Raw genomic sequence first — 12585 nt, forward strand, 5'->3', positions numbered from 1 at the left:
TGGGAGTTGATTCTTTCATGTGTAAATATTTTAACATGTTCGGCATAAAAGAACAATTCTCAAGGGAATGTCATGTGATGACATATGGATCATTTATTAAAGCCCTGTGTGCGTAAAATGAAATATTTATTATTTTACAGGGCTAATAACGATAAAGAAATCTCCAAAATTCAAGACCAGCAGCCGGTACGACCTCAAAGTAGAAGCACGTGATAAGGGAAATCCAATCAAAACTGATACAACACAAGTTAAAATAACCATTGAAGACGTCAATGACAACAAGCCCATATTTGGTCAGGACAGGTACAACGTTAAGGTTTCTGAAGCCGCTGCCATAGGAAGCACTGTGCAAGATGTTTCGGCGACAGACGAGGACTCTGGACCACTTGGTCGGGTGGTGTTTAGTATCTTGAGAGGAAATGTTGGGAACAAGTTTACCATCGATGGTAGCACAGGTACAGACACTCGTATCTAGATATGCTTTGGACTTTGAATAGTACTTTTTTTGGCATTTTGTATGTAACGTCATAGACGCCATTTTGGTTTACTTTGACAACAAATATGGAAGCTTTATCCGTTTGTATTTTACTTTGATATTTTTATTTCTCCATCGTATCCTTTTTTCCATGCTTTAATTCTCATTTACCTATCTATATTAAAACTTGTTCAAAGCGTTACTGACGGGTGCATATTACTGCATCAGGGGTTGTTGCAGCCAACATGGCTGTCGCGTTGAAAAGGCCCAGCGTGTACTCATGTCAGTGTACATTTTCATGGTCTAATATGGCACTAAACGCCATATTTTAAATGCCGTTAGCGTTTAAAATAGCCCACTTCCGAGATATGCTTCGCTTGTCACGCACAAAGGTTTCAGTATGAGGCTGCGAGCCAAATGCTCAGTCATTCGTGACTGGCGGTAAGAATTAATTTAATTTAGCATTTAGCCTCATACTGAAACCTTTGTGTGTGACAAGCGAAGCATATCTCGGAGGTGGGCTATTCCCATGAAATAAATGGTGTCTTCAAAGTAGTTTTATTGCTTTTCAGGTTCCATTAAGGTGTCCTCATCCCTGGATCGTGAATCTACCAAAGAATTCATCTTAACCATCAAAGCCCGCGATGGAGGGACTCCACCACTGAGCTCAACTTGTCAAGTCTTGATCAACGTGACTGATGTCAATGACAATACGCCGGTATTTAGTGGTCCATATACCTTCCACGTGTCTGAGGACCAGTTTGTAGCATACCTTGTTGGGCAGGTGACTGCTACAGATCGCGATTCTGGTGAAAATGCACGAATCTCTTATTCTGGAAGTACTGATGTCTTCAACATCGATCCCGTTTCTGGAAAGATTACGTTATCAAAAAAGGTAGATCACGAAGCCAAGTCTAGTTACTCCCTTACGGTGACTGCTTCTGATCACGGCTCACCGCCGATGTCTACGTCCATTGTCGTCAAGGTGATTGTGGATGACGTCAACGACAATCCTCCAAAGTTCCCTCGAGACATGTACAACTGTAGCATTGCAGAAAATATGGTAAAAGGTGCGACTGTTTGTTATGTTACTGCTGTAGATCCCGATTCGAGTGCTAATGGTCGACTTGTGTACACAATTGCTGGGGGAAATGGAACGTTTCTTATTAATTCGGTGAGTAAACTCCTTTAATGTTTCGTTCAAGTGGCACTCCTAAAAGTAGACTTATTCAACAACAACCAGTCAGTAAGCGGTTAGTTGTACCCCCACAGAAAAGATAAATCCTAAAACCCTGCTTTACTTTTTTCCTCGATTTAGGACACTGGTGAAATTACCACGACAGCCCCACTTGACCGTGAGAGTACTGCAAGCTACCGTTTAACAGTGACGGTAAGTGATGGAAAGACCTTTCGTTCTGGCCCTTCTTTCACTGACTCGGTCACTGTGTATGTAACTGTGCAAGATGAGAACGATAATCCACCTAAGTTCATTGGAGCTCCTTACAGAATGGAAGTAAAAGAGGATGCCAGTTTCGGGACGAGTGTAGGTAGGGTGTCAGCAGTAGATGCAGATGATGGTCCCAACGGGATGATTACTTACAGTATCTTACAAGGAAACAGTGAACAAAAGTGAGTATATGTTTTCTTGTCTTGCCTAGATTGAAGCACTTCCCATGCCTGCCTGCCTGCCTGCCTGCCTGCCTGCCTGCCTGCCTGCCTGCCTGCCTGCCTGCCTGCCTGCCTGTTCTACTTACTATACTACCTACGCCTAATATTCTTATCTTGTCTTACTAAAGCATACTACTTTAAATATCATTTTAGGTTTAACATAAATCCCAGTTCTGGTGTCATCTCCGTACAGAAATCTCTTGACAGAGAACAGACAGCACAGTACACATTGAGCGTCCAAGCAAAAGATTCTGGAAAACCAGTACCACAGTCAACCAGCACCAATATACAAGTAGTAATCCAAGATGTCAATGACCATTCTCCTTCATTTGAACGCGAAATATTTTATGGACAGATCAGGGAAGACGCTTCAATTGGGTCTTCAGTATTGCAGGTCAGTGGTATATGCGTGTTGCGCATGCCATTTGAAATTTTCTCATCTCATCATGCGACCTAATTCTTAATACTAATTTCGCATAGAGAAAGCCTTTGACTTGACAATTATTTGTTTGTGCGTTACGTCATCGCGGCCATATTAGTGGAATTTAACAAAAAAGAATCTCAGCTTTTAATGTTAAATACCACCAACATGGCCGCTATGTCTTTGTCTCTTAACTATCTTGGAATGGCTTTACACCACCGATATGGCTGGCCTTATAGACTCAGAGTATGGGATCTTGACGCTCTCGTCAATAGAATCCTAATCCGGAAATTTGGTGGCACTAAATCCTATTTGTATTTTATTTTTTCATGCAAAAAAATTCCTTAACTTTATTCTCTATTTTTATTACAGGTCAAAGCTGTAGACCGTGATGAGGGGGCAAACGCTAAACTAACTTTCAGTCTGTCTGGAAAGGGAAGCGAAAATTTTACCATCGATTCCACGGGATTCGTGAAGTCCTTCACCGCACTTGATTACGAGACGACTAGCTCTTACCTTCTGACTGTGACTGCAAACGATTCTGGGAACCCACCGAAACAGGACACAGCTAAGGTGAACATCTCAATCATAAATGTTAACGACAACGTCCCGTCGTTCGACTCAACAGGCCAAATAACGACCATTCCTGAAGATGTTGCCATAGGAACTAGGGTTGTTAAGCTGAATGCCACCGACTCCGATGGCAGCCAACTTACATTTGATATAATCAAAGGAAATATCGGGGGCGCGTTCATCATTGGTTCTCAGACTGGTGTTATTAGCGTTGCCAAGCGACTAGACCGAGAGAATGTTGCTAATTACACCTTGGTTGTCAAGGCAACAGACAATGGTGGAATGTTTGTTAGTAACAATGCGACTATTCAAGTTCTTGATGTTAACGACAATAAACCAACTTTTGAGAAGAATTCTTATTCCGTCGAGATATTGGAAAATCAACTGGCAGGTAAGGCGATGACAAGGGAATGATTTTCTTTAAATTAATTAAAACAAAAGAAAGTACTCTTGATAGTTCCATCACCTCTGCTTTCATGTTCCTTGAGAGACGAGAACAGCCACTGGAGCCCATGCTACCCTATCACTCGTGCTACATGCACACTATTGGTTAGTGGCCAATGTTTCTCTCTTAATTCAAGAGATTTTCTCCGGATATTTCAGTTTTCTTCCCTCCGCAAGACCTAACACTAAATTCCAATTTAACCAGTAATCAGGCCACAGGTTGTTTTACAGTTCGATCAAATTTAAAGGCTTAAAATTTGAAGGATTTTTAACGTGATGGCGCCACCTAACCTAAATATTTTCCTAATGTTTTCACTCCAGAATTAGTTGGTGGGTATGAAAAACTAAGTAATATTTCATTCATTTCAGGAATAACAGTAGTGAAAGTGCTTGCCACGGATCGTGACTTGGGCAAGAATGCCGAGATAACATACCAGATATCGTCAGGAGATAAAACCAAGTTTAAAATAGACCCAACAACAGGTCTTATCACAACACTCGCTACCCTTGATCGAGAACAACAGCAAGCATACCAGCTGTATGTGACAGCAAAGGACCACGGGACGCCTAGTCAATCCTCAGTTGCCTTGGTGACGGTGAAAGTTAAGGATGAGAACGACAACAAACCACGATTTGCCCAGAATTTGTACCCGGTTTCTTTAGTCGAAAACACGGCTCTCAATTCTGTTGTTTTAAGGCTTCGTGCTGTTGACCCCGACGAAGGTACCAACGGACAGGTGACTTACGCCATAACGTCTGGTAACAGTGACAATACCTTTGGGATTAGCGCGAACACTGGAGAGCTGTCTGTCCTAAGGCTAATCGATCGGGAAACAATAGCCTCTTATGACTTGACAGTCTCAGCTTCTGATTCAGGAAGCCCGAAAAAAAACTCATCGACCTCCGTCTCCATAACCGTTATAGACGAAAACGACAACGCCCCTGTTTTCACCAATCAAAATGCTTCATTCAGTGTCGAGGAAAATGTACCACGTGACACGTTGGTAGGTGTTGTCACAGCAACCGATGCTGACGTGGGAAGTAATTCTCAGATTGTGTACTCGATTATCAAAGGAGCACAAAATGTGCTTGCTATCAATCCAAGCACTGGGGTTATTACTGTCATGGGAAGAATCGATCGTGAAACCATGGCAACGTATCCACTGACCATCAGAGCGTCTGATCGAGGCTCGCCAGTCTTGTTTTCTGACAAAAAATTTACCGTCAGAGTTGATGACGTCAATGACAACGCTCCTGCTTTTGAAAAAAGCATTTACCGAGGTGAATAGTCACGTGATCTTGCATGTTATTTCATTACTGTATCTTTCAGCCAATCAGTGCTCATATTTGTCTATGCCATTGAATGTGTCCCACATTTCTTCGTATATTTTTATTGCAGTTAACATTCGCGAAGACGCTCCAAGGCAATCTAGTGTGGTAGTTGTCAAGGCAACCGATGCTGATCTCGGAGCAAACGCGGCTGTTCGTTACCAGATAGTCAGCGGTAACACCCAAGGTCTATTTTCAATTAACCCCAGCAGCGGTCTGATAACGACGTCCGGCTTTCTAGACTACGAGAAACAGCGCAAATACACACTGGAAATTAGCGCAAGTGATAGTGCAAGAACGACTAATGCAAGCGTCATTATTGATGTTGTTGATGTCAATGATAATGATCCACTCTTTGGACAACGCGCCTATTTCGCGAGCGTACAGGAAAACAATTTAACTGAAGTTATTAGAGTCTTTGCTACTGACAAAGATCCATTTGGTGTCCTTGTATACACCCTGAATTCCAGCTACCCGAGCAGCAACCGATTCAATATCGATCCAACAAGCGGAAGTATATCGACAGCCGAGCCATTAGACAGGGAGACCAAAGATAAATACGTTATACAAGTTGTTGTAGCAGATGGTGGGACACCAGCGCGCACTGACGCTGCCATAGTAACCATTAACGTCACCGATGTCAATGACAACCGTCCAACATTCAATGACAGCTCGTATTCCGTGACTGCTCCAGAGAACATCACTGTCAACACGATTGTTGCCCAGATCTTTGCAAGTGATCGTGATTTAGGAAACAATGCAAAATTTTCCTACTCCATGTTACCAACAAGGTTCTTCTCAATAGAATCAGACACAGGAATAATCAGAAATGTCTTAACGTTGGACAGAGAAACTACGCCAAGCTTTACCCTCACATGCACCGCTACAGACGACGGATACCCTAGACTCACATCCGAGCCAGTAACCATTCACGTGATACTTCAAGATGTTAATGACAATGCTCCACGATTTGAAAACCAGCCTTACTATTCCAATGTAAGTGAGAATGAAGCCGTTGGGTCAATAATTGCAGACGTTCTTGCAGTTGACCGAGATCTTGGCGACGCTGGTAAAGTAGAGTACAGAATAACAAGTGGGGACCAGAACGGAATGTTTACTATTGATAACAATACTGGTAAGTTCGATGCATATGTATTGTGTGGTCGGATCGAGGGAAATAGTGGTCGGAAGCATTACCTTGCCTTTATATCTGTGAATAAATGTGTGGTCGGGAGAATTGGGCTGGTCGGAAGCAGTATCTTACCATTACCCTTGTATGTTAGCGTGTGGTCGGATCGAGCAAGGTGGTGGTCGGAAGCATTGCCTTGCCTTTATGTCTTTGAATGTATGTGTGGTCGGGAGAATTGGGCTGGTCGGAACCAGCATCTTACCATTACCCTTGTATGTTAGCGTGTGGTCGGATCGAGGAAGGTGGTGGTCGGATTGCGGAAGGTGGTGGTCGGAAGCATTACCTTGCCTTTATATCTGTGAATGAATGTGTGGTCGGGAGAATTGGGCTGATACAGAAGCAGTATTTTACCATTATCTTTGTATGTTAGTGTGTGGTCGGGAGAAAGGATTAAGGACGATCGGAAGTATTACCTAACCTTTACACCTTAAGAAATTGTAGGGCAAAAAGTGCAATTGCGATCAAAATATTTAAATTACAAAAACCTTCCGATTTTACCAATCGTGTAGCAAATGATGTAATTTGATTCCCTAATTTTATTTTCCCCAGGGATCATTTCCCTTGGTAGAGCACATGACCGTGAACGCCAAGACGCCTATACATTAACCGTACAAGCATCAGACCTAGGGACCCCTCCCCTACAATCTACCACCAAGGTGTACATCAACATCCTCGATGTCAATGACAATGCACCAATATTCAATACCACTTCTCTAAGGGGAAGCGTCAAGGAGAATAAGCCCGCAGGCACATACATCATGCGGTTAACCGCCAACGACGCAGACTCGGGTTACAACGCTCGGATACAATTTAGATTCCAAACGGATGAATACAAAAATTTATTTTCTCTGGACATCTATACCGGAGAAATCGAAACGAGAAAAGGACTCGATCGTGAAAGACAAGAACGCTATGTACTTAAGATTGTAGCATTAGATATGGGGAACCCCCGATTGACGTCATTAGCTGATGTAATCATTGACGTCATCGACGAGGATGATAACTGTCCAGTCTTCCAGTACTCAGAATACAACGTCACTAAGTCTGAGGATATTGCGCTGGGAGCCGAGATTGTCCAGGTGCTGGCTACTGATGTGGATCAAGAGAATGTTACTTACTATATTAGGTCTGGAAACCCTGGTGGGGCGTTTACTATTGATCAAAAAACAGGTGAGTTGTCCTTTACCTTTGATGATCCTAATAAAATTTTTTTTTTTTTAATCATCCATGGACTCATGATCAGCGAACATTTAGAAAGATATGCGGTTGACAATCAGAGGTCTGCGGTTACCAAGATTCTTTGTATTGTGTAACATTTTACATGCTTTATCATATGATTTTCTCTCTGTCACACACACGCATACACACACAACTTTCTTGTAAAGCAACGAAAAGTGAAAGGAATAGAGGCTTTGCACCGTCACGTGATAATAGCCACGATAGGAGGCAGAAACAATTGAATCCAGTCTAATCTGGTTGACATGAAAAATCATTCAGTTTTCCAGGGGAATGAGACCCTATCGTCCTGTCGTGGTTGCCATCACGTGATGGTGCAAAGCCTCAATCGTTTATTTTTAAAAACCAGTTCAGTTCAGTCCTCTATTTCTCTCTCTCTCCTTCTCTTCCTTTCTTCCTTTCTTCCTTTCTTCCTCCTTCTTTCTTTCTTTCTGCCATTTTTCATTTACTTTTTTTTACAAAGTAAATTTTATAGCACAACATGCATATTTCGACCGAAAAATTCACATGTCGTTTATATCTCCACAGGAATGATCAAAGTAGCAAACCCAGATGCTGTTGATCGAGAGAAACACGAAGCGTTCACACTGATTGTACGAGCAGGCTCTGAGAACTGTGGTGTTAATGAAACTGATGGAGGAAATACAGGTAATGTGTTGGGAGATTTCTTCCTTCCTTCCTTCCCTCCCTCACTCCCTCCCTCCCTCCCTCCCTCCCTCCCTCCCTCCCTCCCTCCCTCCCTCCCTCCCTCCCTCCCTCCCTCCCTCCCTCCCTCCCTCCATCCCTCCATCCATCCAAATGCTCCATGCACCAATAATCCTAATCAAACTGTTGAATTTAACTTTATTTCAGCCGAGGGTGGTATCGACATTCTCTCTTCAGCCATAGCAACCGTCAACATCATCCTCGAGGACGTGAATGACAACCCGCCAACTTTCCAGGAGTCCGCTTATACGTTCGACTTTGACGACATCAAAACAAAATTTCTTTTTACAATATCTGCTGCTGACAAAGACCTTGGTCCGGGAGGGATTGTCAAGTACAGAATGGCTGGACAAACTGAGGTAAGGGCAAGCGTTTCCTTATGTTAACTCTATTCTTAAGCGAAAAAGGCAAATTGAGGAATATAGTGCAGTTTTCGTATGGGTGAGAAAAGATACGGTAAACACGTGTTGTGATTGGATGAATTACTGGAAGACAATGGGAAGCCATTTCAATGTTACGGTATGTACTGTGTACTAGATGTAAGTCTGTACCGTATGTTTCCAACTCATACGAAAACCATTCTTATGGGAAGGGATTTAAATGTTACGGCATTTCGTACCATGTAAGTGCTCAAAGTCAGTACCGTACGTTTCCCGGTCATAAGGGTGCCGTTTTGTAACTTGCAGCGCAAGCTTATATACAAAATGTCTTGTATAGGATGAATATTGTCAAACGTGAGCAGTTGGAAGTTGCAATATTGATGCCATCATGGCAATGGGAAAGTAGACGCATAATTTGTTTTCTATTGTGCAGTATGACTGCATGACTTGCAATATTGATGCGTTTCTTTACAGTCGTGTGCAATTTGCCAATAAAATCGGATTTTGGTGAACGTCAATCAAAGGGTTTCCATGACACTGTCGGAACAACAAAATTTTCAATGGCACGTGTCTATGAATGTCATGGAAACTGATGCACTGATTGTTGTCCACCAAAACCTACATTGTAACGACGACTACATTGTCGCGCGCCCTTTTGAGAAGCACAGTTTAACATTTCATAGCTTGATCATTAAAGCGCAACAACAGTTTAAGTTATTTGGATATTTTCGTGTTTTTTTTAGATCGGTGGTAATCATGTGGCTACAGTAGCAGCTTACGACCAAGGATCGCCAAGTCTTGAAAGCAACGTGACGGTGACAGTCCATGTTAAGTCGGGGTAAGCTGAATGATTGTGGCTGTAGCCAATGGCGGATCAACGGGTAGTTCCGCCCCTCTTTGTGCAGCTGCGCAGCGGCAATTTTAGATCCCCATTTAAAAATCCTGGATAAACCATTGGTAACATCTAATTAACACATACTCTGTTGTGATTTCATAGACCCTTTTACATTATGTTCAGTCTTTGCCTAGCTTACAGACCATGTTTCATTCGTCTACTAAGTCTTTTACTCCGACGAAGGAGCAACGCCCGAAACCACAATACAAATGCAGACTCTTTAACACCGTGTTTAATTACAGTTTCCTTCTTATTCACTTTTTGTGTTCAACACACCAATGCAGTCCTAACTACTAACAGCTAGTCATTATCAGAGATGGCACCATGAAAGTCGATCTAGTACAAGAGATGGCACCATGAAAGTCGATCTAGTACGACTCTAAGAAAGAATTTGATTCTTAGTGTCAAACTACTCCCAAATATATTTTAATAATTTTTTTCATAAAAGTATTTATAAATACGTTTATTGAAAATGTAATGAGACAAAGTCTGTAAGATTAATATTCTTTAGAAGTGTTTAGATCAGGCGTGGCTAACGCACAACGCATTTCGGAATTTTCGTCCGTTTTGTTCACTTAATTATGTCAAGTTAAATCTACGAATCATTGCAATGATAATGGTCAGGGACGGATCTAGGGGTGGTAATATAGGTGACTAGTCACCCCCCTTTTTGCTCAAATTTCTCAGTATATCATTAGTAACAGTCATCCCCTTTTCCTCGAATTGCTCATGGGTAAAACCTTTGTAATAGTCTCCCCGTTCTAAAATACCTGGATCCACCCCTGAATGGTACTAACATGTGCAAAGTAAAATGTTTCAAATAGTGAAGTAAATATGTAAAGAACATTATGTACTTTTGTCTAATACTGCAACCAAATGCACGAAGATACAATCTAAAATAGAAGTTAAGGGGGAAGATCTCTTATACTAGGGTCAAACGTCAAAATTCACATGAGCCGAACCTAATGACATAAAAAAACCCCGCATGGTTACCATTGTTTCAATTAGGTTCGGCTCATGTGAAGTTCGACGTTTGAGCTGAGCCATATATACCCAATTTATTGGTCGTTCTTTAGGTTAACATGTGAAGCAATGGTGTTTACTGTAACGAGTGATGGAGGAATATACGTCAAGACGCTTTGTCACTTTGATGAGAAACCCGATGAGAATAAAATTGTCGTTGTTGGCGAACCTCATCAGGTTAGTATTTTTGCCTATATGACATTTTTTAAATTTAATATTTATTTGAATAATGATTTCCATTCGATAAGTAGTAATATCGCGCGCAATGTGATTGGCTCAACGGATCTTGTGAACATCTTACCGTGTGCAGTAACCTTCCACAGTCATACGAAATTTGGTCTAATGGAAGAGCAAGACGTTTGACATGCAAATTGCATTTGACGCTGAAAAATTGACTTGACATATTGATAATTTCATGATGTCGCACGCCCTGTAACCAAGAAAAGCTCTCAAACAAAATCATACTTTATGTAAGAAGATATAATTAGCTAAAAGCTAGCGTCGGTGTTTCCAATGAAACAGTAATGATAAAAAGGTAAATTATACACCGTGAAAAGATGAAAAAACTTACAGACGTTTCGGACGCTAGTCCTTCGTCGGAGTAAAAGAGAAAAAGGTGGTAGAAAGGATAAACATAAACACTCCTCATGCTAACACTCCTTTCTACCACCTCTTTCTCTTTTACTCCGACGAAGGACTAGCGTCCGAAACGTCAGTAAGTTTTTTCATCTTTTCACGGTGTATAATTTACCTTTTTATCATTACTGTATACTTTTATACTTGGCCTAAGTCTTCAGTCATAGTTGATGTACATGAATAAGTAAATATTTCACTGCTTCTTTATTTGTATCTAAACTAAATTGTTTTTGTTCGTTGTTTTCAGCTAAAGTGCTCCGCCAATGGTAACACTGTCCCTGAATACCGATGGATGTTAGATGGCAGGATGTTGACCACTCCTTCATCAAATGGTACCTACGTCATTGAACGTTTGAGTCAAGAAAATGAAGGTTCTTATTCTTGTTTGGCATCAAGTGAAGCTGGCGTAATACAGTCTTCGGCGTCCATGCTGATTGTGTACGGTAAGTCTGTTCAATAGACCGATCCTGGCTAAGGTTAAGTGTCCACCAAAACAATGGGTAGTTTTCCCAATGGAATAAAGAATGCCCGACCAACAAACTCGAATTCATAAGATATTTTATTAAGGTCGATTTTTTTTCTTAAAGTACCTTTAGAGTGCACTGATTTTAAGACAGACATTTACAATTTTCAGCAATCGGTTTCTGTTCCATGCTCTATATCAGAAACACATTTCAGTTTGTCTCACGTTGCAACAGTAACTAGGGAGGTAGAACATTGAATGCGGGATCAGTTCATCCCGATCGGTTTGCAGCGTTTCTGATGGCCACATGTTATATTCGCGTCTCACTTGGGACGCTGCCCATATCTTTATCCATATTACCTCTTAGGTTGGACGTATTCTTTCCATTTCAAACCATATGTCATTCTTTAGAGTATCATTTCTTTGTCTAACGGAAGAAGTAAGACCCATGAATTTGGTTACGACTGAAGCAAAGAATAGTATTTAAATGACACTTGATCAAACATCGTTCCCAGGGCCTTCTCTTCTCGCTTTTTTTCAAGATGGCGGCGCTCGAAGGGAAGACGGTCTTCCGAGGTTGCACTTGATCTGAATTAAGAAAACGTTATGCCGGAGCTAAGAAAATCTATTGTTTTCGAAAACAGAGAAACCAACAGTCATACTGCACCCAAAGAACACTTCAGCTGCCTTAGGAGGTATCACAACCCTGGAATGCAAAGCAACTGGTGACCCTGATCCCTCGTATCAGTGGTTCAAGAATGATGTCGAAATCCTTGCTACCAATGACATTGTCCCAGACAAGCCTACGTTAGTCATCAGGAAAACAATCATCCAAGACCAAGCCTGGTACCGCTGTTCTCTCCGTAATGCCGCCGGCACTACTTTATCGAATGCTGCCTATTTGAAGATCTTTGGTAAGTAACTCGCTGTACACCGAATCCAAATTTAGCGATCAATCTGAATAGCTTTTGTTCTGCACTGACTAGGGACTGACTAGCCTCTTGCTCACGTGGAAACATAAAAGCGTTTTCACGTGTATGAGAGGCTAGTCAGTCACTAGTCAGTGCGGAACTATAGTAATTCAAATTGGTCGTCATATTTCGATTTGGTGCATGTTAAAGCTATTTGTATGGTTGTGATTAGAGCCA

General features: G+C 41.7%; 1 protein-coding gene across 1 annotated transcript in view; it reads left to right on the forward strand.

The window, feature by feature from the left end:
- LOC116297198 (protocadherin Fat 4) overlaps window positions 1-12585 on the forward strand; it is a 34281-nt gene that overhangs the window by 12428 nt on the left and 9268 nt on the right. Inside the window, exons 13-26 of the mRNA XM_031705380.2 lie at window positions 141-455; window positions 1048-1649; window positions 1794-2104; window positions 2297-2537; window positions 2937-3528; window positions 3951-4862; window positions 4981-6045; window positions 6649-7269; window positions 7864-7983; window positions 8188-8399; window positions 9164-9258; window positions 10392-10515; window positions 11222-11417; window positions 12082-12351. Of these exons, the coding sequence (XP_031561240.1) occupies window positions 141-455; window positions 1048-1649; window positions 1794-2104; window positions 2297-2537; window positions 2937-3528; window positions 3951-4862; window positions 4981-6045; window positions 6649-7269; window positions 7864-7983; window positions 8188-8399; window positions 9164-9258; window positions 10392-10515; window positions 11222-11417; window positions 12082-12351 (5676 nt within the window). The remainder of the gene's footprint in view (window positions 1-140; window positions 456-1047; window positions 1650-1793; window positions 2105-2296; window positions 2538-2936; window positions 3529-3950; window positions 4863-4980; window positions 6046-6648; window positions 7270-7863; window positions 7984-8187; window positions 8400-9163; window positions 9259-10391; window positions 10516-11221; window positions 11418-12081; window positions 12352-12585) is intronic.

Source organism: Actinia tenebrosa, unplaced genomic scaffold, assembly GCF_029948245.1.
Source record: "Actinia tenebrosa isolate PJP-AT-01 unplaced genomic scaffold, QUT_ActTen_1.0 PGA_scaffold3__52_contigs__length_22856419, whole genome shotgun sequence".
Classification (NCBI taxonomy): Eukaryota; Metazoa; Cnidaria; class Anthozoa; order Actiniaria; family Actiniidae; genus Actinia; species Actinia tenebrosa.